At 51.1% G+C, this 23,673-nt stretch overlaps 2 protein-coding genes and 1 long non-coding RNA gene across 9 annotated transcripts in view; 1 reads left to right on the top strand and 2 right to left on the bottom strand.

Annotated features, from left to right (window-relative positions):
- Positions 1-8,069, top strand: part of LOC104692205 (protein CEPU-1) — a 352,613-nt gene extending 344,544 nt beyond the window's left edge. For 3 of the 4 annotated variants that reach the window (XM_039564741.1, XM_039564743.1, XM_039564740.1), the window contains 3 exons: positions 1,571-1,722; positions 4,665-4,697; positions 6,243-8,069. In XM_039564741.1, coding sequence (XP_039420675.1) covers positions 1,571-1,722; positions 4,665-4,697; positions 6,243-6,343 — 286 coding nt within the window. In that variant the 3' untranslated portion in view covers positions 6,344-8,069. The remainder of the gene's footprint in view (positions 1-1,570; positions 1,723-4,664; positions 4,698-6,242) is intronic. The other variant, XM_039564742.1, reaches the window with a different exon arrangement.
- A 2,708-nt stretch (positions 8,070-10,777) lies between these two features.
- Positions 10,778-23,673, bottom strand: part of OPCML (opioid binding protein/cell adhesion molecule like) — a 294,578-nt gene continuing 281,682 nt past the window's right edge. For all 4 annotated transcript variants that reach the window (XM_039564746.1, XM_039564747.1, XM_039564744.1 and 1 more), the window contains one exon: positions 10,778-13,651. In XM_039564746.1, coding sequence (XP_039420680.1) covers positions 13,551-13,651 — 101 coding nt within the window. In that variant the 3' untranslated portion in view covers positions 10,778-13,550. The remainder of the gene's footprint in view (positions 13,652-23,673) is intronic.
- On the bottom strand, positions 19,467-23,672 carry LOC120411238. Its single transcript, XR_005603618.1, has 2 exons — positions 23,285-23,672; positions 19,467-19,849 (listed from the first exon to the last, which is right to left on the bottom strand). It is a non-coding gene; the product is annotated as an uncharacterized LOC120411238 (long non-coding RNA).

Genomic DNA, 23,673 nt, shown 5'->3' with positions numbered 1-23,673 from the left:
GGGGGCACAACAGGGGGGAAGACACCGGCCCCACCTGAGCTGCTCCCAGTGCCAGCAGCTTCGGCTCATAACCCTTGGCACAAGTCCGGTTTGGATTCCGATGCAGGTCCCTCTAACAGGAGCAGATTGTGCTTGTCCAGGGCAAATCCAGGCATTCCAGCTGGCAGCCAGCATCCACAGCTGCAGCTGCCGCCCCCCAGGATCTGTTAAAGGCTTTGTATTTAACTCATCACATTTGTGGAGGGGGATTTTCCTGGGAATCTCTTTCAGCCCTGTTGGGGCAGGATTGCTGCTGCCGTGCCTCTCTTTGAAGGTGTTGAGGTAAATCCCTGCTTGGGTGAAGCGTAACAACCAAAATGGATATTGGCAGCATGAATCCAGGCACTTAAAAGTGGATGAAACCTCTGTCATCTCTTTAAACACTTTGGCCAGAAGGCAGCTCTTGGAAAGGCAAAAGAAATGTGGTGTTGGTCAAGACACAGGGTTTGCTATGCCCCAGAGACAGCCTGCCCTGCTTTGGGGTGAAAATGGACCTTTTAGGTCAACCAGCTACTTCTGTGTCCTGCCAAAGCAACAGCACAGGGACATGGCTGGGGAATGAGGAGTGGAACAGCACAGCCCAGGGTAGGTCCCACTCTGGAGAAATTGCCTCTTTGACCTCAGGCAAAGGGGTTTTAACCAATTTTTGCGTTGATTAATCCCTGGAATGCCCAGAGGGGCCATGGTGTGGCCAAACACAGGACAAGCCACACCAGTCACTGATAAGGAGGGATGTTTTAGCCAAAAATCTCCAGTGCTCCAGAAGCTGGAGAGGAGTCTGGGTCTGGCTGCCTTGCCTGGTTTGAGAGGAAAGGAGCAGCAGAGTGTACAAAGCTGCAGATGTTTGCGTGGCAGATGAAAGGCGCTGCTCAGAACTAGGTCAGATCACGAGAGCCTGCGGAGCAGCGGCAGGAGCGGGCTCAGCCTGCTTGATCAGCACCCAGCATGGATCATAATGGGAATCCAGCACTTTCCGTGAGGAATTAGCAAGTAAAAGAGCTTCAGGAGCTGAGCAGGATGGGGACACCAGTACAGGGAAGCCCAAGCTCTTGGTTAATGCTTCAGCATTTGTGCTGGCTGAGAAGCCTCCCCACTGCGGTGGGTGCCCATCGCATCACCCAGCTGGGACACGCAGGGATGAGGGAAGAGGAAGGTGAAGGAAGGCATCCTGCAGAGCAGAGAGGACTGAGGACATGAGAGAGAAACCAGGCTCTTCTGTAGGCTGGGAATGAGCCTTTCCCAGATTCCCTCCCAGGCTTTGGAGCTTCCCTCTCTCTGCACAGCATTTGGCAAGTCCCAGCACCATCCCGTGACTCTGCAGCACAGAGGATGCCTCTGGTCAGCACGGGGATGGTGTGGGCTGGCAGCTGGAGACCCAGCAGAACAGCAGCCATCTCCCATATCTTGCCCAATACCTTCCCTCTTCTCCCAGACTCATGGGCACAACCAGGGGATAACTGCGCATGGGAAATAGCGGGCACTTCTTCTCCTGATGCCACCCCCATGACCTCCCGTTCCTCTTTTCTCCCAGACTGGCTGAAGGTCAGAAAGGGCTGAAAGTGGAGAACAAAGCCTTCTTCTCCAGACTGACTTTCTTCAACGTCTCCGAGCAGGACTACGGCAACTACACCTGCGTAGCCTCCAACCGGCTAGGGAACACCAACGCCAGCATGATCCTCTACGGTGAGTAGGGCTGAGGGAATCAGCCAGGAAAGGGGAATGGCTTCACAGTGACACCACCAATGGCAGAGACATGGCAAGGGTCTCCCATGTCTTTTGGGGGAGATGTGTGTTTGCTGTTGATCCTTTCTGCCCTTGGCATGTGGGCTGGAGGTTGTGGTGAGTCCAGGGAAGGGAGAGCCTCCAAACCTGCCTCCTGATTCAGGTCCAGTGTCTCCCACCATTCAGAGGGGTTCGGCACTGTGTTTGGGATCCGCCAATGCAAAGTTAGGAGCTGGCTGCAGGTTTCCATCTTCTTGCTCTGATGAGTATCTAGGAGAACCTCTGTGTGAAGTCATCCCCCTGTGTTGATGGGTGGCAGGAGAGATGGTGCTCAGGGTCATTGCTGCCCAATTCCTATGTGAGAATAAACAGGCCCCCTGCTCCATCACCTTCCAGGTTGTGTTTTCCGCTGCTGCCAAGCAGATACATCCTTATTGTTGTTGCCAAGGAATATGGGAAGGTGTGGAGGGCAGGGAGGAGGAGAAGGTTTGTACCTTTGTCCCAGTGTTTTCCCTGTATGCTGGACCTGGGATGAGAGCAATGCATATCCCTCTGACACTGCTCATGTCTGGGATGGGCTGTGATTGATTGATGTGTTTGTCGAGCCTCTTCAGGTGGCAGCAAAACCAGAGCAGGGGCTGTGCTCACCAGGAGCCAGAACTGGATGACAGATCTCATCCCTGGGCACTGCTTGGGGATATTTGCCTGCTAGGGTGTGGGGTGTGTGGTTCTCACAGCTGAACCATACAGGAGAAGTGGGGACTGGGGACCTCCAGCCTCTCCTGATGTCACCCTAACATTGTCCTCCTCCTTGCCACCTGGTTGTTGTGCCTGGTCATCTCCTTGTCTCTCGTTATTGTGTGGTCAGAGGGGAGCAGAGCAGCGTGACAGATGAGCCTTCCTCATCCCCCGGCTCCATGGGGATGGCTCAGGGCAGGCTGTGCCCCTGGCCATGCAAAGCTCCCCGGGACAGGGAGCTGTCTCACAGTATGTGCTGGGTTCTGGAGTGTGCTGGGCCAGCAGAGCATGGGAGGCATGTGGAGGCCCTGGGAAGTGCTGTCCATGTCTTGGGGAGGGCTGGATGGAGAGGGGAGCAGTTTGTTTAAGGACAGTAGAGAATGTCGGGCCTTGCCAGGGGCCACACCACAGCCGTGGGGTCGGGGAGGCATCACAGGATAGGTCTGTCCTTCCCTGCCACTGATACTGGCAGCTGGGCCAGGTTCCCCTGAGCTGTGACAGAGGAGTTCATCCCATCTTGGATGCTCAGACCCGTTTGCTCCCCCAATAAAGTCCAAGCTGTGTGTGATGAAGGTTTACCTGTGCTAAGCCGTCATTAGCGTTGCTTAGGAACTATCTCAGTTCTCTTCCTCGCCAGCCTTCCTGGCAATCCAATAACCCCATGTTTTAGGGATACCAACACCTCTGGCACTGCAGAGCCACCCAGGCCTGGCTCCACCTGTGCTGCAGGTGTAGGGTGGCCATGCCAAGTGCCCAACATAGCCCGAGCCATATCCTTAGCTGTGATGTTGCAGCCTTCCAATGTGTTTATGAAGTTAAAATCTTAATTAGTGGGGGCCTTCGGTTCGGCATCTGCAGATCCAGGCTGGATGAACAGCCTGAAAGCAAAGATGACATCTCCCTGCTGAAGAGCTCTTAGTTCCTTGGTTTCTAACCCATTTGTGGGACTAGTGCTGTGATGGCAGTGTCGGGTGAGACCCAGGGAAGCATCCCACAGAAGTCTGAGCTTATTTTAGGATCCCCCCTTAGCTTTGTGGTCTGACTGTGAATTCCATCAGGGAACAAAATCAGACTCCTTTGGGCACCTGTAATTTCCATAAAGCTGCATCGTTTGAATGATCCATTCAGTCTTTAGCAATTGGGGGGCGACAGTTCCCTGAGGAGACGATGGCATACCAGGGCCCCCATCTCCTGGTGCAGGGCTCCCCAGCACCCCCAAGAACAACCCCTCCCTGATCATCAGCAGTGTGATGGCCCCAAGCGTCACAGGGCTGAACTCACCCGTCCCTAAGCAACCAGTGTCTTCAATCTGGCGATTAATGTGCCTTTATTTATCGATGTATTTATTTATTTAATGGAAGATAAGAGGCAAGTGGATGCGGTGGCTGCGCTACCTGCGCATGAGAAATGTCTCTTCTGTGAGGTTTTGTGGGACGATTTTGTGACTGGTCCCTTTTCACTGAAACTTAGTGAGTGTTTTGGAGTTTTCCCCCTACAAAGGGAGGTTTAATCTGTGCAGGTACTGTGACATGAGCCTTTTTGGGGTTGTGTGAGAGGCTAATGTAGCATTCATCTTTTAATCCTTTTTTTAATCTAATTTTTCAGGGAGGTCAACTAGTGCTTTATTTAACATGTAGCACTCGTTATTCCAGACCTGCCGCCTCATTCAGCGGCTCATTTGGTGCTGTCTGGGATGTGATAGAGTGCTCAGGAAAACCACATTGTTCTGTGGAGTTGGGGAAAAAAACCAACCCTCTGCTTCTCACCCATCACACAGTCCATGTTGCTCCCAGAGGCGGCTGTCAGGCCATAAATCTATTTGGGATGCTGCAGGGTTAGCAAGAGGGTTGGGCCCTGAACTCATGGGGGAGAGGTGAACCCCCTGCATCCCCCAAATCCCAGCCCCTGTGCTTTGCCTTTTGCACAGGGTGCAACTACAGGCTTTGCCAGGTCTGAGGTCCCGTATTCAGCTCATCTCACGTTCCCTCCGAGATGAGGGGACCATGGCCCCACAGCAGTGGAGTGTGATTTGGGCAACAGATCCCATTTCTACCCCATCCACTGGTTTTCCCGCCCCAGGTCGAGGGCAGGCTGAGGGAGGTGTCTCGAGCCTACGCTTTCCATTGTCCTTTTGCCTTAACTTTCACTTGTTCTTTAATTTTTAGAAGAGACAACTACTGCTCTGACACCCTGGAAAGGTCAGTAATTTGGGGGTCCCCCACAACGCCAGTGTTTCCCCTGCTGTTCCCCTTGGGCCCCTCTGGCTCCCACCACAACTCATCTCAGCGGGAGCCGCAGCACCCACCGCCTGGATCTCCTGCCCCACAACCCCACTGCTTTCACTGGTGTAGGGATGAATTAGGGCTTTCTTAGCCACCCTCCCATCCTGCCCCCTCCCTGCCAGCCTACTGTGCCTGTCTGGTGGTGGTCTGTGCCCTCTGCATGCCTGTCCCCATCCCATGGTGACCCGTTCCCTCCCCATTGCCAGGGCAAAGCAGGGATGCCTTCGGGCTGCTTTCCCAGTGGGTCTTGTGGCAGGTCCTTCCTCCTCTGGGATGCTTCCAGTGTCTTTTTTATGGGATGAGATAGGGGTGGACAGGCATTTGGTCCCCTTCCTGGTGTTATTCCTGGCCAGAACAGCCAGCTCTCTGCTGTGCAATCTTACTGTCCGGCCAACTGGCTTGGTGTCATCTTGATTTTGGGGTGGCTTCATTTGTGATGAATTGAGTGGTCAGTCCTTGGGATGACTTGTAGATGTCTGTGGAGGTAGTGTGTGAGACCTGGATTTGGTGCCTGGATTTGTGAGGTGTGAGGTGGCTGAGTGTGCTGGGGAGTGTTACTGGTGGGAAACCAGATGGTTGCTGATGCTCAGTGCCCCGGTCAGGTTTCGAAGTGAGGGAACGTGTCCTGGGGTTTCAAAAGCAGTTGTGAATCAGACCTTGTGGTCAGCCCTGCTTCCACAGGACACCAGCATGGATGCCTTTCTGAGGTCTTTTCCCACCTTAGTCTTCTCCTGGGCCAACTATGTGGTGAAAAAATGGGTGTTTTGGTGAAAGCCATTGGCTAAGATACCCTCCACATATTTTTCCACAGTGAGCTTTGAACTCCTCACCCCCTGTGATCCCCAGAGATGGGTGGGCTTGGCTCTTCTTGACCAGCCTCCTCATCCCATCTCCTTGAGGTGGTTTGGGCCCATGCTGAGCCCCACAGAGACTCTGAAGAGGTGCAAAACACCAACTCCTCAATGTAGTGCTGCTGGCACTGTCTCTGCAGGGTGGGCAGGTGGTTACTGTCCCTCCCAAGGGACACTAGTGGGGAACAACAGGGTGGTCACCCTGGGGTGGGCAGAATGTGCTGGGCAAAAACTGTCATCTCCCCTACAATTATGGCTGGAAAATTGGGACCAGTTTGGAGGAGGGTGAAGGGGGCTGAGGGAGGTCGGATGGTGGTGATGCACAGGGAGTGGGCTCGGGATGGGGACTTAGGGCTGAAAAGGAACCGCAGGGGATCTTGTCCCAAAGACCAGCATTGGTGGGGACAGGGACGGCTGCTCCTGCATTCTTGAGGACAGCACAGATGGAGGGGGACACCCGGAGAGCTCTACCACAGAGCAATCCCACCACGTGCAACACCACCAGGGCCCCAAGTAGCGTGACTTTTTTGGTTTTAATCTTTCTCTCGTGGTTTCTGCTATTTGTTGACTTTGTGACCAACCACGCGGGCGTTCCTGTCCCTTCCCGCAGGCCCCGGCGCAGTGCACGACGGGAACAACGGCGCGTGGCGGCGAAGCGGCTGCGCGTGGCTGCTGCTCCTCCCGCTCGCCCACCTCGCCCGCCAGTTTTGACCCGAGAGCCGGCCCGCGGAGTAGCGGCGGCGACGACCATGGCCAGCGAGTGCAAGCAGAAAGGAGAGGAAGAAAAGAAGAAGAAGAAGAAGAAGAAGTGTTCACCGTTTCCGAAAATAATCATAAGAATTGAGAGAGTATCCGGCCAGGCCACCTGGGGGAGGGGGAGAGAGGAAAAACACGCAAAAAAAAAAACCACAACGGGAATTTGGAATGGAGAGAAAAGGGAAAAAATTAATAATCCAAGGCTTCCTGCTGAAGATGCAATGCGACTGAGTCTTTTTCTTTTCACCCTATTTTTTTATTTTTTTGTCCCCTGCCACTTTTTCCCCCTGTTTTCGCCGTTCTCTGCCACGGGCCAGACGGAGGATGGATGGGGCCATCAGAGTGTGGCGCTTGCCCCCTGCCCTGTCCTCTTCACCGCCCCCGCCCGCCTGCTCCCTCCCGTGGGACCCTCCATCCAGACACACCGGTTTTCTCCTTTGCCAAGATTTCCCCGTCTTCTCATGGACTGTGCTGCCATTCGTGTTTCAGAATATATATATATATATATATTTCTCCATGTATACATATATATATATATGTATAGATATATAGATCTTCAACAGTTACCACCCCACCGTGAAGGGAAAGGGAGGAAGGAGACCGGCATCGAGCCACGCTTTCATCGTACCATCCGTGGACATCGTGAATGATAAGGGATTCTGAGTCATGGTTAATTTTATTAATTGTATTTTCTGATATGAGCCTAGAACTCTTAGTTCCTAAAAAACAGAAATGCAAAAAAAAAGAGGGGAAAAAAAGAAAAAAAAAAGGAAAAAAAAACAATCCAGGAGAGGGGGAGCAAGCGGAGAGAAGTTTGTTTGCCGAGGAGGTGACCAGCCAAGGAGGCTTGTGAGCCCGGCAAGGAGGAGGAGGAGGAGGAGGAGGAGGAGGAGTCCTGTGCTGAACCCCCCCAAAACCGGCCCAAAAGCAGTCGTCTGGACAGTTCCTGCCGAGGGCACGGGCGACACTCGCCGCGCGTTGAGGTGGAGGGAGACGCTGAATCTTTTTATGGGATATATATATACAGTATATATAAATATACATATATATATATATAATTTTTTTTTTGTTAGAGTTTAGCCACGGTTCCCAGCAGGGTCCTTCCGCTGCCATTACTGCATGCTGTATATGGAGTTAGGTGTGTATCGGTTCTCAACGAGACGAGCGTCTCAGTCCACACGTCCCTGAACGCCCTCGCCTTTCCACCCTCGGGTCACCGGGGACAAAGGGTCACGGGGGACCGGGGCCCCTCTCTGTCGCTTTTTGCCACGTGGCCCCAGCCCCTTCGCGGTGGAATAAAGCGAGCTGAGGGACAGAGGGAGATCTATATAGCTCAGTTTTATATTTTTTTATTTATATATATATATATATATATATATGTGTATGTATATGTGTGTGTGTGCGTGTGTGTGTGTGTGTATATATATATATATATATATATAAGAAAAAGCCCACAAAAGAAATAAGAAAAAGAAGGTGAAGCAACCGGCCCTTGCTGAGGCGCAGGACCTGTTGCCTTGCCATCCATTTCGGCGGGGGTTTCTCCTGCGATTGGTTTTCCTCCTTCGATTTCCTTTCCTTCCCTGCAGCCGGTGGCGGGGGGCACGCGGGGGGCCCGGGCGCGGGCAGGCGGGCGGCGAGGGGGCTCTCTCTGCCTATCCATTAAAACGATTGTTCCATGTGGCCGCTCCGTCTGGTTGTGGTGCTCATTGCCGCGGGGGCCGAGGCCACCCCGCGTTCTCCCCTTGCGCCACTGGGAATGGGCAGGGATGCGGGGAGGGGTGCTGGAGCGGGGCTGGCAGATGGGAGCACCGAGGCATCGCAATGGGCCAGGAGAGCATTGGAAAGATGGCCCCTGGACCTCACTGGTGAGCCCAGCAAACATGCTGTCACAGGTAAGGCTTTGGTGAGTAGCTGGAGAGGGTGTGAGGCACAGCTGTGCCCTATTCCCCTGCTCAGGACCCCACTCAGCCCCCCTAAGCTCACGGTGTGGCTCTCTGGCCCAGCTGCACAGCGTTGCAGGGGATGCTTGTGGAGCAGCTGAAGCAAATCTCGTGTGGGAAGGAGAGGCGCAGTGATGTGAGGTGGGTGTGAGGAGCAGGGTTCCCCGTGCAATGCTGTCTACAGGCAAAGCACAGCAGGATTGTTTGGGTGTTGGTGCATTTTGCTATCCATGGAGCCTTGTCTTGGTCAGGGTGCTGGTTTTTGGTGATGCTGGAAGCTTGCTTAGTGAGCTTGGTCCTCAGCCTCAGCTGTAGCCTCCGGGGTGCTGATTTCTTCAGGTCACCCGACACATTTGCAGGATCAGAAGTTGGTTGCTATTGATGGCGTGACAGTTTCGTGTGAGGTTTTTTTATTTCTTGACCCTGTGATGTAACCCAAGAGATGAGCATGGAGAAGAGGGATGGGAAGGTGTTGCCTCGAGGTGTGACATGCAGTGTCCAAGTGATACCGATGTGGGGTAAGGGAAGAACCATGCTCAGGGTTTGTGGCACATCCCAAGTAAGGGACAGGATACTGAGGGTGTGGAGACAAGAGAGCTGGGCACAGGTAGCAGGGTCAGGATGGCAGAGATGATGGCATTGGTCTTTATGCAGGTCTTGCAACTCCCAGGTTGGACCTGCCAGCCACAGTAGAGCAAACCTGGTAGGGGGGCAATGCCCGGATGCTTGGGGATTATGGGGAGGGATCTGGGGATAGGTGTGGAGGTAACAGGGCTCTCTCCCTCACCTCCTCTCTGTAATTGTAAATTTTTTGGTGTTCTAGGTGGGAGATCAAGGAGTGTCCAGTGCCAAAGTAGCAGACAAAGAGGAAGTTAAAGAGAGAGAGACGGCTCGATGGATGCGTTTATGTAATAATTTATTGACATAGGTAAGGGTGTCTCTTGGTGCTGGGGAGGGATGGAGGTCATGGTCTGAAATATGCCCTCCCTCCCCCTGGATGTAGCAGCTGAGGTCCTTGTCCTTAGGCACAGGTTGGGTGTTGCTGAGAGCCATGGGGAAACATCCTGCTCAACCTGGGAAAGGGAGATGGAGGGGGCTGCACCACCTCCCCGTGCTCTGCGATGGGGACAGTGCAGGCGAGGCATCAGGATGTGCCATGAGCAGGAGCATTTGGGCATCTGTAGGTATTCGCTCCAGTGGAGGCAAGTCCAGCACTGGCATGGGAAGATGGGAAGCATTAGGAAGGCTCGGATTGTGGTGGGATCCCCAGGGGCCACATGCAAGGGGTGAGTGTTGCTTTGTGGTAGTTACATCAAATCAGCTCTGGCTCCCTGATAGATTGGAGTTTTTGGAAGAGGCTCAAAGCAGAGCCTCCCATGGTGGTCACCTATGCTTGATTCACTGCAGGTGACATTGAGGAAAGCAGGCAAGGTGACACATCCCTCCCAAATCCCTTCCCTCAGGAGGCTGTTGGGTTTTGAGAAGCACTTACCTTTCTGCTGGGGCCACTGGAGGGGGACAGCAGTGGTGTCCCTGATGTGCAAGGTCACAGCAGCTCTCAGCAGTGCTGGGATGGAGCTGTTTGCTTGTTGTGGGGTTCAGGGAAAATCTCTTGGGACTGGGCTTTTCATTTCCACGTTGGGGAAGACGAAAGGAGGTCTCAAAGTGAGCAAGACTCAGATGGGTCTGGCACAATCCCACTGCCCCCAGTCTCCTGGCAGCAGGTATCTCTTTAGAGGAGCTTGTTGAATGTTTTCTCCTGGTTGATGATGTGGAAAGGTGAGGCATCCCCTGGGAGCAGAGGGCACAGCCTGCTGTGAGATTACAGCCATGTCAGGGAGATGCTGAGGGTCATGGCTCTTCTGCTCCTGGTCCTCAAGGTTTTTGTCCTTTGATGAAGACATTTGGTCTGTGTCACGCACTGCCAGATCACAATAGGAGCAAACCTTGGGAGCGCATTGTTTGCAGAGGCATCCCTTCATGGGCGTAGGTTTAGTTGTCAGAGTGAGTGTTGCTGCAAGACGACGGAGGAGACGCTGGGAATGGCTCGGTTGTGGAAAAGAGGCCCCTGATCCTGCTGCTTCCACTGAATGTAGGTGAGTGATGAGAGCAAAGACAGTCCTTACCCTGCAGGGACTCCATCAACAGGTACATGCTCATCGGCAGACAGAGGTGGGCAGGACCTGGGACTCACTGGTGGATTCCAGGGGAGTTGCATGGATGGGGTGAGGGATGGCCCAAACAGCAGCAGGCCCCCAGTTGTGGGGCTTGAAGCATCACTGTTGCAGGGGACAATCAAAAGAGGGTCCAACCAAGTGCTGGGTGAGACCACAGGAGCGGCAGGGGTCCCAGGCACTCGGGAGCCCTCCCAGCTCAGCTCAGCAGGTACCCAGCCCCGCATCCCTTCCCTGGGGTGCGTGGGGCCCATGAAGCAAAGCCCCGAAGGTACAAAGTTCGTCAAACTTTATTGATACACTGCACAATCACAACCATCTCTTATTCTTGCCGAATTAGAAAAGGTTACAACTACAATGTAACATGCACAAATCTCAGGTAGTATAGCCACCCTTGGAATACAATGATCGACAGAAACTCAAGACCGGCCATCACGGCCGTCAGCAAGAGAGACCCGAGAGCCACACTGCCCCCGCCCTGGGTGCCCGGCCACCCCCTGGGCATCCAAACATGGAGAGCAGTGGTCACAAATGGGTCTGCCACCCGGCAGAGCCGTGGCGGGGCCGGCCTCAGACAGCCAACACGTTCCTCACAATGGCACGTTACATGGCACGAGAAAGTTGAATGCCGTCCCGGCAGGGGACAGGGGAGCCCACCCGACCCAGGGAGAAGGATGGGATGGGGGCAGCCCTGGCACCAGGCCCGCCAGCCTCAGTGTGCGTCGTGGCGTCTCGTCTCTGCCACTCTCTGATATGCCATGGCCTCTGGCCCTGTGATTCTGCAGCATTTCTGCTGTGGGGACAGAAATTTGGGGCTGACCAAGGAAAGGGCACGGGGTGGCAGCGGGGAGCTGTGCACACCAGTAAAGGCATCAGGGCAAGGTGTCTCCTGCACCCAGGGTACTTTTGGAGCAGGCATGTGGGGGAGGATGTGCATGTCACCGTGCTGGCTGAAGACAGTACCATCCCCACTCGATAAACATGACCGGGGCCCTGGAAGAGGACCCAGATCGCTGACAGTGCCACCTTTCTTGGATGCCAGTGGAGAAGCAGAGCAGCACCGCAGGGACCGCAGGACGCGGACTCACCCAGTCAGTGCCGGATCCCCGTCCACCAGGTAAGCCAGCGCCTCAGGCCAGCACTGGGGCAGCCCTGCCTGGGGTCAGGCGTTTTTTGTCAATCAGCCATGGCACATGTTGAACATCCAGGATGTGGGGGCAGGAGCATCCCTTGAGATTTTGTAGCAGGTCCTGGGCAGCCCATTGAGAACAGGGATGAGGACAGGCACAGCTGCATAGAGGACAGGGTGGTGGCCCATCATGGCCTCTGGCCCGGGGTGGTTTTTTCCATCTTGTGTGCTGAGGGCTGGCACCCCGGCTGCTTTGTAGCCACAGAAAGCAGGTTTGGGCAGCAGCAGAATTTGCATGGGGAAGACAGCATGTGTGTGGCCGTTGTTCTTAAGTCATATCACTTATGAAGGGAGAAGGAAGGAACAAGGCCTGGGGAGGCGCCGGGTCAGGACAGGGGATGCTCTGTGTGCTTGCTCGGTGCCTGGCTGTTGTCGAGTCTCCCTGTCGCAGCAGTAGGGTCCGGTGCCATGTGTGACGTTTCAGGAGCAGGATGGGAGTGTCCATCCCCAGACTGTGGCCCCAAAGCATTCCTGGGTGGCCATGGAGTGCCAAGAAGGCTCAGGGCTGCCACAATGTACCAGGCAAGGGCGTCCATGGTGCACGAGGCCATCAGGAGCACAATTCCATATGCAGGGAGATGACATGGCTACCGCCACCATGGGTGGTAGCTCCCAGGGTGGCTGGAAGAGGCAGAGGGCAGAGTCTGGGTGTGTCTGTTTTGGTGTCTCAGGCAATTTGCAGCAGGGAGCATTGGAGCCATCCTTGTCCCTGCTGTGCCAGCACAGCAAACCGACAGAGCCCAGGCCTCCTCCACACGGTCAGACACATCAGACTTTCCTCAGGCAGGGGCACGTGGTGGGCGTGAGACAAGGCAGAGTGAGAACATTGCAGCTCAGGGCCCTCAGAGGGGCAGAGATACAGACAGTCATGAGCGTCAGAACTGTAGCAAAAGCGCCTTGTCAGCTGGTGTTTCGCTCTGTCGTTCAGAGCCTCTGCCCTGCGCTGGTGGTGCTGTGCTTTTGATGTGCAGGTTGGAAAGTGCTTGGAAAACAAGCCCAGAGAAACCTCCCCAAAAAGTGCTGGCGGAGCATCAAGGTGAGAGCCATGGGGCAGCCCCTGCCATCGGGGGGGCAGCAGCAGAGTGGGCTGGGATCCGGAGCAAAGAGTGAGGGCCTGGCTGTCCGATGCAGCAAGAAGACTCTAGTCCCTAGGAGGGCTGGTGGCAGTCCCCAGGGCTCACATTCCTGGGAGAGCAGCCTCGTGTCCTCAGGAAGGTGAGGGGGTTTTAGTGGGAAGCACAGGGGTACGATGTCAGCTGCAATAAAGAGCAGTGGGAAGTGCGTGACCCTTGAAGGACAACAGGTTGTGTCGGGTGACCCTCTCCGAAAGGGCCAGCGAGCATCCTGTCAGGAGCAGAGGCAGGTGAGGGGGGCTGGCGACATCGGGGTGCTTAGGGAGGAGCTTTGGCGACGAGAACTGACATTCAGGACCAAGAGGGCTGAAGGCAGAGCCAAGAGGCTTCAACCTTGGGGTCTTTTTGGGCATAGGCGGCTTAGTGAGACGACGAGATGGACATCCCGGTGAAGGCTCTGGGCAGCACCCGGCCCGACGGCTCCGTGCCCCCAGCGTTGGAGATGAGGCAGCCTCAGGGGGCACCGTCCGTGCCGGGCCACACCCCCGGGGCGATGGTGGCGGGTGACAGTCTGGTGGCACGTGGTGGGGTCTGTACAGCGTAACCGGCGGCGAGAACGATCCCGGCACGTGGGAGACGGGGCCATCCTCGGACGCTCGGCACCGCCGCCCGTCCTCCGGTGCATCGCCCGTCCGACGGAGAGGAGTCCCCGGGCGGCGCGGCGGCCGAGCCCGCGGCGGGGGAGAGGTGCGGCGAGGCCTCCCGGGACCCTCCGCTCCCTTATCAAAAGTCGAGGAGGAGGCGAGCGAGGAGGGTGGCCCAGAGGCAGAGGCCAGAAGCCACCCGGGATGCCGCGTTGCCACCGTCGTGCACCGCTCCAGGCCCTGTTTGGAGGAGAGAAGAGAAAAACAAAGGACAGCGTTAGCTCCAGAGCTGAGATGATGTGATAGAGTGAAGGGAACCCACCTCCCCTTTGTCTTTGCAGTTCCCCTTCACATCCCACCCCTCAGCTGACTGGGGTGTTGTGTTCCCCCTTGGAGGCGTGGTGGGTTTGTCCATCATTTGGAGAGCATTATCAGTGTTGAGGAGGAGATAAGGAGGCAGGCAAAGAGCTTGAGGAACACTTAGAGGAGGCACAGTCCTTGTCTGAGGAGGAGGAGGATGCCCTGGGCAGGTGTCAGTCCAGCCCCACCATGCTTGGAAGTTGCCCTCCTTGGAGAGTCCTGATGGAAACCACCACATGAGAGCCACTGGGGACCAGAGACCTTGGTGCTCCAGAGTGGCACAACTTGTGACTGGTAACAAATGATCGTCGGCTCAGGAAATGGCATCGTGCAGATGTGGATTCTCAGGTATGCAGGAGCATTTTGGGGTCACTGGGGGTTCTTGGCAGGCAGGTCAGGCAGGGAGGAGGCTGGTCATCTGGGTACACAGCTGGAGAGGAGATTTGTTGCTTTTTATGGTGCTCGGGTTGTTGTTTGGGCTTCAGGGTGCACAGGAGGCCAGTCAGGATGGGATGAGACAGCTGGGCAGAGTGAGGGAAGCAGAGACAGACACAACATGCTCTGCTCATGGGTCTGCCCACACTCCCTGTGGCCATGGAGAAGCATTTGGGGAAGCTGCAGGTCTGAGTCCCATAACTGAAGTTCTGAAAGGGAAGAAATAGAGAAGTAAGTGCTCAGCTGCCTTAGCATCAAAAAGGGCATGGACAAGTGTGAAGTTAATGGGATTCTGAGGGATTTGTGAATATGCTCTCAGGCCTGCAGTCAGTCACCTGGAACGGGTTCATCACAGAATTCCAGAATGGTTTGGGTTGGAAGGGATCTTAAAGCCCATCCCCTTCCACCCCCTGGCATGGGCAGGGACACCTCCCACTATCCCAAGTTGCTTCCAATCCCATCCAACCTGGCCTGGAACACTTCCAGGGATGGGGTAGCCACAGCTTCTCTGAGCAACTTATGCCTGGGCCTCACCACTCTCAAGTGAAGAATTTTTTTCTCAGTATCTAATCTAAACTCATCCTCCTTCAGTTTAAATCCATTCCCCCTTGTCCATGCCCTTATCAAAAGTGCTTCCCCAGCTTTTCTGTAGCCCCTTCCAACCCAAATCATTCTGTGATTCTATGAAATCGTATCCAGTTACATTCATTTCCTCAGGATGGTGTTATTCCTTGTCTTTTTCTCTACTGATTTTTTGTGAACATTTATCTTAATTCAGGAAGAGGCAAAGGAGAGCCCGAGATGTTAAATCCAAGCACTGCCAGAAGGTGAAGGAAATGATGGGAAGATTCAGTGATGAGCGAGAAGCTGTGTCATGCCCATGCTCAAACAAAATTGATTACAAGAGCACATGATCATCCAAGAGGGGTAAAACTGCTATGCTGTAATCAGACATTTCCTCGCTGAATAGACCTTGTGATGTGAAAGGTGGAAACCCACAGGCATTTGTTAGGGGCAGGTAGAGCCTTGGCAGGTAGAATGGAAAGGGCTTCTGAGACTGGTTTTCTCTCAGACCTGTTACTGCTCCCTATTCTTTGGTTTTGACCCCTCAAACCAATGGCAGCTGCTCAGCACATCATCCAAAAACTATAAAAATAGTGAAAATTTCTGCAGATTTGAAACTAAATGTTGATTAGCCTTAACCTTTTATGTATTTACACCTGCCCAAGCACTGCTAAATCAGTGCCTTTCTCTGGCATCTCTATCTATAGATGGTGGATTTTAATGTGTGACTAATTCTTACCACTGTTTTCTAGTTCACAGTTCTGCACTGGTTATTGGCTTTGATTTAATGACACTTTTAGAAATTTCATAATCTATCCTAAAGCAACTGCACTGTGGTTGAGTTGGAGAGTTCCCAAACAGATAAGTCACCTAATACAGAGAGGAAATAAAACTCAAAGTGCTGGGTCATTACTAGAAAAAATAAAACAAGTATTTTCTCTTAAATTTATTCTTAATTCTTTTCTGTGGAAGAATGTATTCTGGTATCAGACAGCTTGGCCTTGTAAAGATTGTAAAGATAGTCTACAGAAGAGACAAGCATAAAGCTACAGGGACAGAATAAAGTAGTAATTAGATACGATCATGAAATCAGGGCAGATGGCTCATTTCATCACAGGCTGCCTGTGACTCCTGTGTGTTCTCTGAACTGTCACTCCCTAGGGGAAAAGAACAGCTCCCACCAGGACAGGGAGAGAACTCAACTGAGGCTCCCTAGCCCTGGCATCCCAGCAAATATTTTGGCTCTGCTTTGCTCAAATCCCAGTGCCTGGGCATTGAGGTGTGAGTGCACTGGGGCTCTGGCTGCCCCTACTCAGCTTATTATTGTAGTAATTTATTATTGCTTGCTTGTAGTTTTCTTCTTGGTTTATTTTGTGTCCACCTTTATGACTATGTTCTTCCTCTCCTGGCTATTTCCTTCCTTCCCCATGAGGCAACCTTAGCTTTTGAGACCTTAAAGCTGCCATGGCACAACCTCTGCCCCCTCATACCAGCACTCCTGTTTGAGACTCAGAGCTAATTTAGGCCAAGTTTATTAAGGACTAATTATTTACCTGTGTATTGATGATGATTAAAGCCTAACCCTGAGTGACATGTGATGTTAATGATTGTCTAATAAAGCCTGGTCTAAGGTTTCAAACTGTGTGGCTATCTTTGACACATCTCACCAAATCTGCTGCTGCAGAAGCTAAAGGTCAGTATGGACAGAGGGACACAGAGATTGACAGGTACCAGCCAGAAGAGATGGAGCTGGAGAGCTTTGCTCTGCTCTAGATCCTCGGGATCTACATCTTCTCCCCATAAAGCTGAATGCAGGAGGAGCTCATGTGCAGCCAGGCCAAGAGGTGCAGGTGCTCACAGGACATTGGCAGGATGGAATTGGGAGGCACAGCCAGGGCAGGGGCCAGGGGCCAGAGCCTGTCATGAGCAACACGTGGTGACAAGGGAACTCGAAGTCACTGGGCAAGCTGGGGTGAGGGCGGGATTGACGCCACAGTGGCACCATGGCAGCCTGGCATGCCACAGAGATAGCACACGGGGGTTCCTTGGTGTGGAACAGAACAGAAGGAGTCGTGACAGGGACACAAACGCAGGTTCAAGCGCCGGTGTCACTGCTGGAGGTGGTGACCTCAAACAGTGGCACAAAAAAAATGGTTGAACTCAATGAAGTCCAGCATGGTCACAAGAGATGGAATGTGACCTCAAGTAATCCCCTGTTAATTGGCTGACCTAAAGGAACCCCAATGACCTATAGTCACCCCCAAAGTGCTCTGTAGAGAGTGAGTTTGACCACAAGTAACCCCAATGACCTATAGTCACCCCAAAAATTAGCTAGTTGACCTCAAGTAACCTCAAAGTGCTTTGCACAGAACAAGTTTGACCTCTAATAACCCCAATGACCTCTAGTAACCCCAATGACCTAGAGTAACCCCAAAAAGCCACTGGTTGACCTCAAGTAACCCCCAATGACCTATAGTAACCCCAAATCTTAACTGGTTGACCTCAAATAATGACCTCAAGTAACCGCAAAGTGCTCTGCACAGAGCAAGTTTGACCTCTAGTAACCTCAATGACCTATAGTAACCCCAATGACCTAGAGTAACCCCAAAAAGCCACTGGTTGACCTCTAGTAACCCCCAATGACCTATAGTAACCCCAAAAAGCCACTGGTTGACCTCTAGTAACCCCCAATGACCTATTGTAACCCCAAATTATAACTGGTTGCTCTCAAGTAATGATCTCGAGTAACCTCAAAGTGCTCTGCACTGAACACGTTTGACTGCTAGTAACCCCAATGACCTATAGTAACCCCAAATTGTAACTGGTTGCCCCCCAGTAATGACCTATAGTAACCCCAGAGTGCTCTGCACAGAACATGTTTGACCTCTAGTAACCCCAATGACCTATAGTAACCCCAAAAAGCCACTGGTTGACCTCAAGTAACCCCCAATGACCTATAGTAACCCCCAAAGTGCTCTGCACTGAACGAGTTTGACCTCTAGTAACCCCAATGACCTCTAATAACCCCGATAAGCCACTGGTTGACCTCACGTAACCCCCCAATGACCTATAGTAACCCCAAATAGTAACTGGCTGACCTCCAGTAATGACCTATAGTAACCTCAAAGTGCTTTGCACAGAACAAGTTTGCCCTCTAATAACCCCAATGACCTCTAGTAACCCCAATGACCTAGAGTAACCCCAAAAAGCCACTGGTTGACCTCAAGTAACTCCCAATGACCCATAGTAACCCCAAATCTTAACTGGTTGACCTCAAATAATGACCTCAAGTAACCGCAAAGTGCTCTGCACAGAGCAAGTTTGACCTCTAGTAACCTCAATGACCTATAGTAACCCCAATGACCTATAGTAACCCCAAAAAGCCACTGGTTGACCTCTAGTAACCCCCAATGACCTATCGTAACCCCAAATTATAACTGGTTGCTCTCAAGTAATGAGCTCGAGTAACCTCAAAGTGCTCTGCACTGAACACGTTTGACCGCTAGTAACCCCAATGACCTATAGTAACCCCAAATTGTAACTGGTTGCCCCCCAGTAATGACCTATAGTAACCCCAAAGTGCTCGGCACAGAACACGTTTGACCTCTAGTAACCCCAATGACCTATAGTAACCCCAAAAAGCCACTGGTTGACCTCAAGTAACCCCCAATGACCCATAGTAACCCCAAAGGTGCTCTGCACAGAGCAAGTTTGACCTCTAGTAACCCCCAATGACCTCTAGTAACCCCAATGACCTATAGTAGCCCCAAATTGTAACCAGTTGCTCTCAAGTAATGCCCTCAAATAACCTCAAAGTGCTCGGCACAGAACGTGTTTGACCTCTAGTAACCCAAATGACCTCTAGTAACCCCAATAAGCCACTGGTTGACCTCAAGTAACCCCCAATGACCTATAGTAACCCCAAATCGTAACTGGTTGCCCCCCAGTAATGACCTATAGTAACCCCAAAGTGCTCTGCACTGAACACGTTTGACCTCTAGTAACCCCAGTGACCTCTAGTAACCCCAAATAGTAACCGGTTGACCTCAAGTAACCCCAATGACCCATAGTAACCCCCAAAGTGCTCTGCAGAGAGTGTTTGACCTCTAGTAACCTCCAATGACCTCTAGTAACCCCAATGACCTATAGTAACTCCAAATAGTAACTGGTTGCCCTCCAGTAATGACCTATAGTAACCTCAAAGTGCTCTGCATAGAACATATTTGACCTCTAGTAACCCTCAAAGACCTACAAATGTTAATTGATTGACCCAAAGACCTAAAGGAACCATGTCCTACTCTATAGAGAGTGACTTTGACCCCAGGTAACCCAAATGGCTTACAGTAACTGCAAATGATGATTAGCTGGCCTCAAATTACCCCAATGACATAAATTAATCTGAAGATTTAGCCCTCTCCAGCTCTCTTGGAGCCCCTTTAGGCCCTGGAAGGGGCTCTAAGATGTCCCTGGAGCCTTCTCTCCTCCAGGTGACCACTCCCAGCTCTCCCAGCCTGGCTCCAGAGGAGAGTTGCCGTTTCCTGAGGGGTGCTTGGAGCAGAAGATGCTGAGGGGAGGGATGGCTCAACCCAGAGCCACAAGGCCCCGAGCACCAGCACAGCCATCCCCCAGCACCAGCCACCTGCTGGACATCTGCCCTGCTCCCACCCAGAACATCCACACAGCATAATCCACTCAATTAACAGGAAAAAATAATTTTATTGTTGACCAGAGAGAATGGAAGCCTTTGTAATTCCCCACCCAACAGTGTTCTGTCCCCTCCACTGCTTCCAGCCGGGCTGGCTGTGGCGCCATGGCACAGCAAGGTGTGACCACCGAGCCCTGAGCTGCCAACCAACAGATTCCTGAAGCACAAGAACGCTGAGGATTGCAATTCCCAGAACTCTTTGGCAGCAACTTCAGAGCTTACATATCTCAGACTTTTTGTGGGGTATTAATAATGGCAGGTGGGAACTTGCAGAATGATGAAATGAGGTATGAGCTGCTCCCTTGACCTGAACAGCAGTGCCGGTGGCAGACACAAAAGAGCATTTGGACAGATTCACCTGCCCTTCGAAGTTCCTGTAATGCACAAAAATAGATGTGGGGTAATTACTTTCTCTCCTGTACAAAAGACCCGGTTCAGATTTATATTCCCTGAATACAGCACTGCCTCCTTCTCCTCTCCTTACTAATTTCCACTCGTAGTATCTCCTAGGTTTGACAGATTACTGGTTTGTGTGCACAAATAAACACAGAAAATCACTGAAATCACAGACACTGCACAGCAATGGGGCAAACATGCTATTTCTTGCCTCTTTTTTTTTTTTTTTTTTTTTTTGGCATACATTTTGCATTGATTCTCTTTTTGCAAAACTCAAATAATTTATAGTGAGTCCCTGGCACAGGGTGCCCAGAGCAGCTGTGGCTGCCCCTGGATCCCTGGAAGTGCCCAAGGCCAGGTTGGACAGAGCTTGGAGCAACCTGGGATAGTGGGAGGTGTCCCTGCCCATGGCCGGGGGTGCAGCTGGATGAGCTTTAAGGTCCGTTCCAGGCCAAACCATTCTGTGAGTCTATGACTTGTGTTTTAAGTGTTTTAAGTCAAGCAGTCTTTAAATATTGAATCAGAGCTCTTATTCTTAAAGACATAATTGCTTTCTCTTGCTTTTATGTATTTAGTCTGAAGCTGCTGATTCTTAAGAGAGTGCACAATAAAGCATGAAAAGATTTTATCTCTCCATAGAATAATTGGTTTAAATCACATCTAACACTTGGTATTTTAACTTACATTCAGTTAACTCACCCAATCATCAATCACGGAGATTACATACTAGAAATGAGACCCTGAACATCAGAAAAATGCAGATGGCATCTTTTATAAAACATCTACATCTCTCTTTATTCCAATAGCTCTTCAATGGAAAGGGCCAATAAAAGGTCCCAGAGCTCCCAGTTTGGTTTGGGGCTTGGGGGAATTTCTCTTGTTGACTGAGGAACACGCTGCACTTGAAAGAGATGTAAAGATCCAGGTTTGGGTGATTTTTTCCCCCTATCTCTAGATATAAATAGCAAGTACAATATGCAATGTTCTCATCAAAAAGTGAACCCAGACACGAAATTTTTAAATAAAAAAATCAGCAGATTTCCAACCACTTGTGCTGCTCTCCCCTTTGGCAAAGGCTGGTAGAGACTGTCCAAGAAACACCACGCACGTACCCAAATAGAAGCTCTCCACAGAGCCCATCTTTTCCGCTCTCCCCTGTGTTTCCAAGAAGCTGCAGTTTTGACTGACAAGCTGTTGAATTTCACAACACGTTCACAAAATGAAAAAAGCGCAATCCTTGAGGAGGGATGGAATCCCACCTGCTTAAATTCCTTCCTGAGCCCACTCCATGGCCTGCTCCTCACTGCTCCAGTGTGTTCCACTCAATACACACTTGAAAGATGGGGGGGGAATAGAATATGAATGCTTGCCTTTTTCTCCATTAAAAGTTATGAAATTAAAATAGCTTTAGGTGTTCAGAGTGTTCAGCAATATTCAAAGGATGTGCCAATATCCCTTCAAAGACAAATTTAAGCTTCAGTGTTGGTGCAGGTAAATACCCACATGAAAACAAATGGAACATTTTAAGTTTTTTACTTTTCCTTACTAAGCCTTTTTCTTGCTGTCTCAATAGTAAATATTTTCCTAATCTTCCTTTTTATATAAAACAAGGATTAGAGGAATATTAGTATTCCACTGACCAGACCATTACTAACAGTAATGGAGTTGCTACAAGGCAGGGAGAGTTTGTTAATCTTGGCCACAGGATTGGGCTCCTAGGTCTCACTTTTTATGGATGTTTGATTTTTAATATCCCTGCTTTGCCAGCTCTGGAATCACCTCCAATGTACTTCACTTCAGCCTGCTGGATCTGGGGGATTAATTTATTAAAACAAGGTGAAATTTTGTTTTCTCTGCATGTTGGCATCAATTAATAACTGGTGTGAGAGGATTGCTGTGCTGTCACGGGAGGGGTGTGTAAAGAACAACATTAACTGCTGAGAGAAGGAAAAATGCCTGGAAACAGATGATGTCAAATAAAAGATAACCATGAGATAGCTGCACGTATCCATAGCATGGAACAAAATCAAAAATCCCTAATCCAGGGCCCTTCTGAATAGAGGGAGTCACCTGCACTGAAATTTTCCTTTAGTCTGGTTTCAAGTCATGGAAAAAAGAAAGACTTAGGTGATGTTATTTTGTCTCACATCAGAGAGAGAGCAAGTGTAAGAGTGCCAGCAGGACAGGGAAATGGAAAAAAATTAATATTGGGAAAACTGGATTGAAAAATTAATGTACTTACTTATATACTAAATATCATAAATATAATATTTACTTTATAGAGTCATAGAATCATCAGGATTGGAAGAGACGTTTAAGAGCATCAAATCCAACCATCAATGCAGCACTGCCACGGTAATCCCTAAACCACTAAACCATTTATATATATATATAATACCTCATATACATTGTAAGTTATATATTGTACTGTATAAAAACTAATGATGTATATTAGATATATTATAATTTATATACGGTGAGTATAATACATAATACATAATAAGGAACAATATATATATTATAACAATATATGTATATATAACTATATATATATAATATGTCAACAAGACACTATTATTAAATGTAATTTATGAATAATATATTGTCATATCTATATACTTATGTTATTGATATATTATTAATAATCTATTCCATATTATATTTGTATTATATATTGTCTATTATACAATACTGCATTATACTGGATATTGGGAAAGATTTCTTCACCAAAAAGGTAAAACACGAGAGAACAGAACAGTGGAGAGGGAGCAAAACCCAAAGCTTTGACCCAAAGAGAAGAAATCAGGCCAGGGCAGAGGAGAACTGGTTAGAATAGAAAGGCCTGGACCAGCCCCTACCCAAACTCCACAGACTGGCACTCACCGGACACAAACACAACCCTACAGAGCCCAACAGAAGAGAGTGGAGCCGAAAACACCTGAATGGGCCAGCCAGCCCCACAACCAAAGCCAAAGATGTGCCCCTCCCATCACCCCAAATCACCAAGCACCCCCCAGGCCCCCACCACAGTGCAAGGCTCCCACTTTCCACCCTGATGCTGCCAAACTGGTGTGGAAACTCTTCTCCCTCTCAACGTCTCCTTGAGCCTGCTGCCTGACTTCCATCCTCTCCCTCCTGCTGGAGCCCTGCTGGGGAAAGGCAGGCTCCTGCTGTCCTTGGACCGTGACAGCCCTCTCAGCTTGTCAGAACGCCAAAGGGACAGGCCACAGGTACACAGCACCTTCCTCAGTGACAGCTGTCCTTGATGACACCATTCCTCAAGCACCTTCCTGCCCTGGTGACCTGAATGTCACCCGTCCTGCTATTGCCAGCATAATGTGATCCCTGCTGGCAGTCCTGCCAGTAGCAAACAAGGGAAAACCCCACACCATGCACCCGGAGCGCATTCTCACCTGTGCCAGGCTCCCTCCTCACCCCTGTGCTCCAGCAACACCAGGGCTCAACCGGCTGCTGGCCAACTGTGCTGTGCACCCACTGCTGGGCTGATACAGATCTCATCCTCTGAGCATCCTCTGGCAGGACCTCACTGCTCGGGGTTTGTGCTGTTTGGCACCTCGATGGACCAGGAACACCAAATACGGCCAGCTCTGCTCCATTGCTCCACCACTGGCCATCTGCCAGCCTCTTTCTCTTCATCCTCCTCCTCCTCCTCTTCACTGTGCTCTTCAAACTCCTCTTCATCCTCCTCCTCCTCTTCATCCTCTTCCTCTCCAAATGCCTCCTCTTCACCCTCCTTCTCATATTCCTCTTTGTCACCTCACCTTACTGCAAAAAAACGGCA

The sequence above is a fragment of the Corvus cornix genome, chromosome 24, assembly GCF_000738735.6.
Source record: "Corvus cornix cornix isolate S_Up_H32 chromosome 24, ASM73873v5, whole genome shotgun sequence".
NCBI classification, from domain to species: domain Eukaryota; kingdom Metazoa; phylum Chordata; class Aves; order Passeriformes; family Corvidae; genus Corvus; species Corvus cornix.
This window is presented reverse-complemented; position numbering and strand designations above follow the sequence as displayed.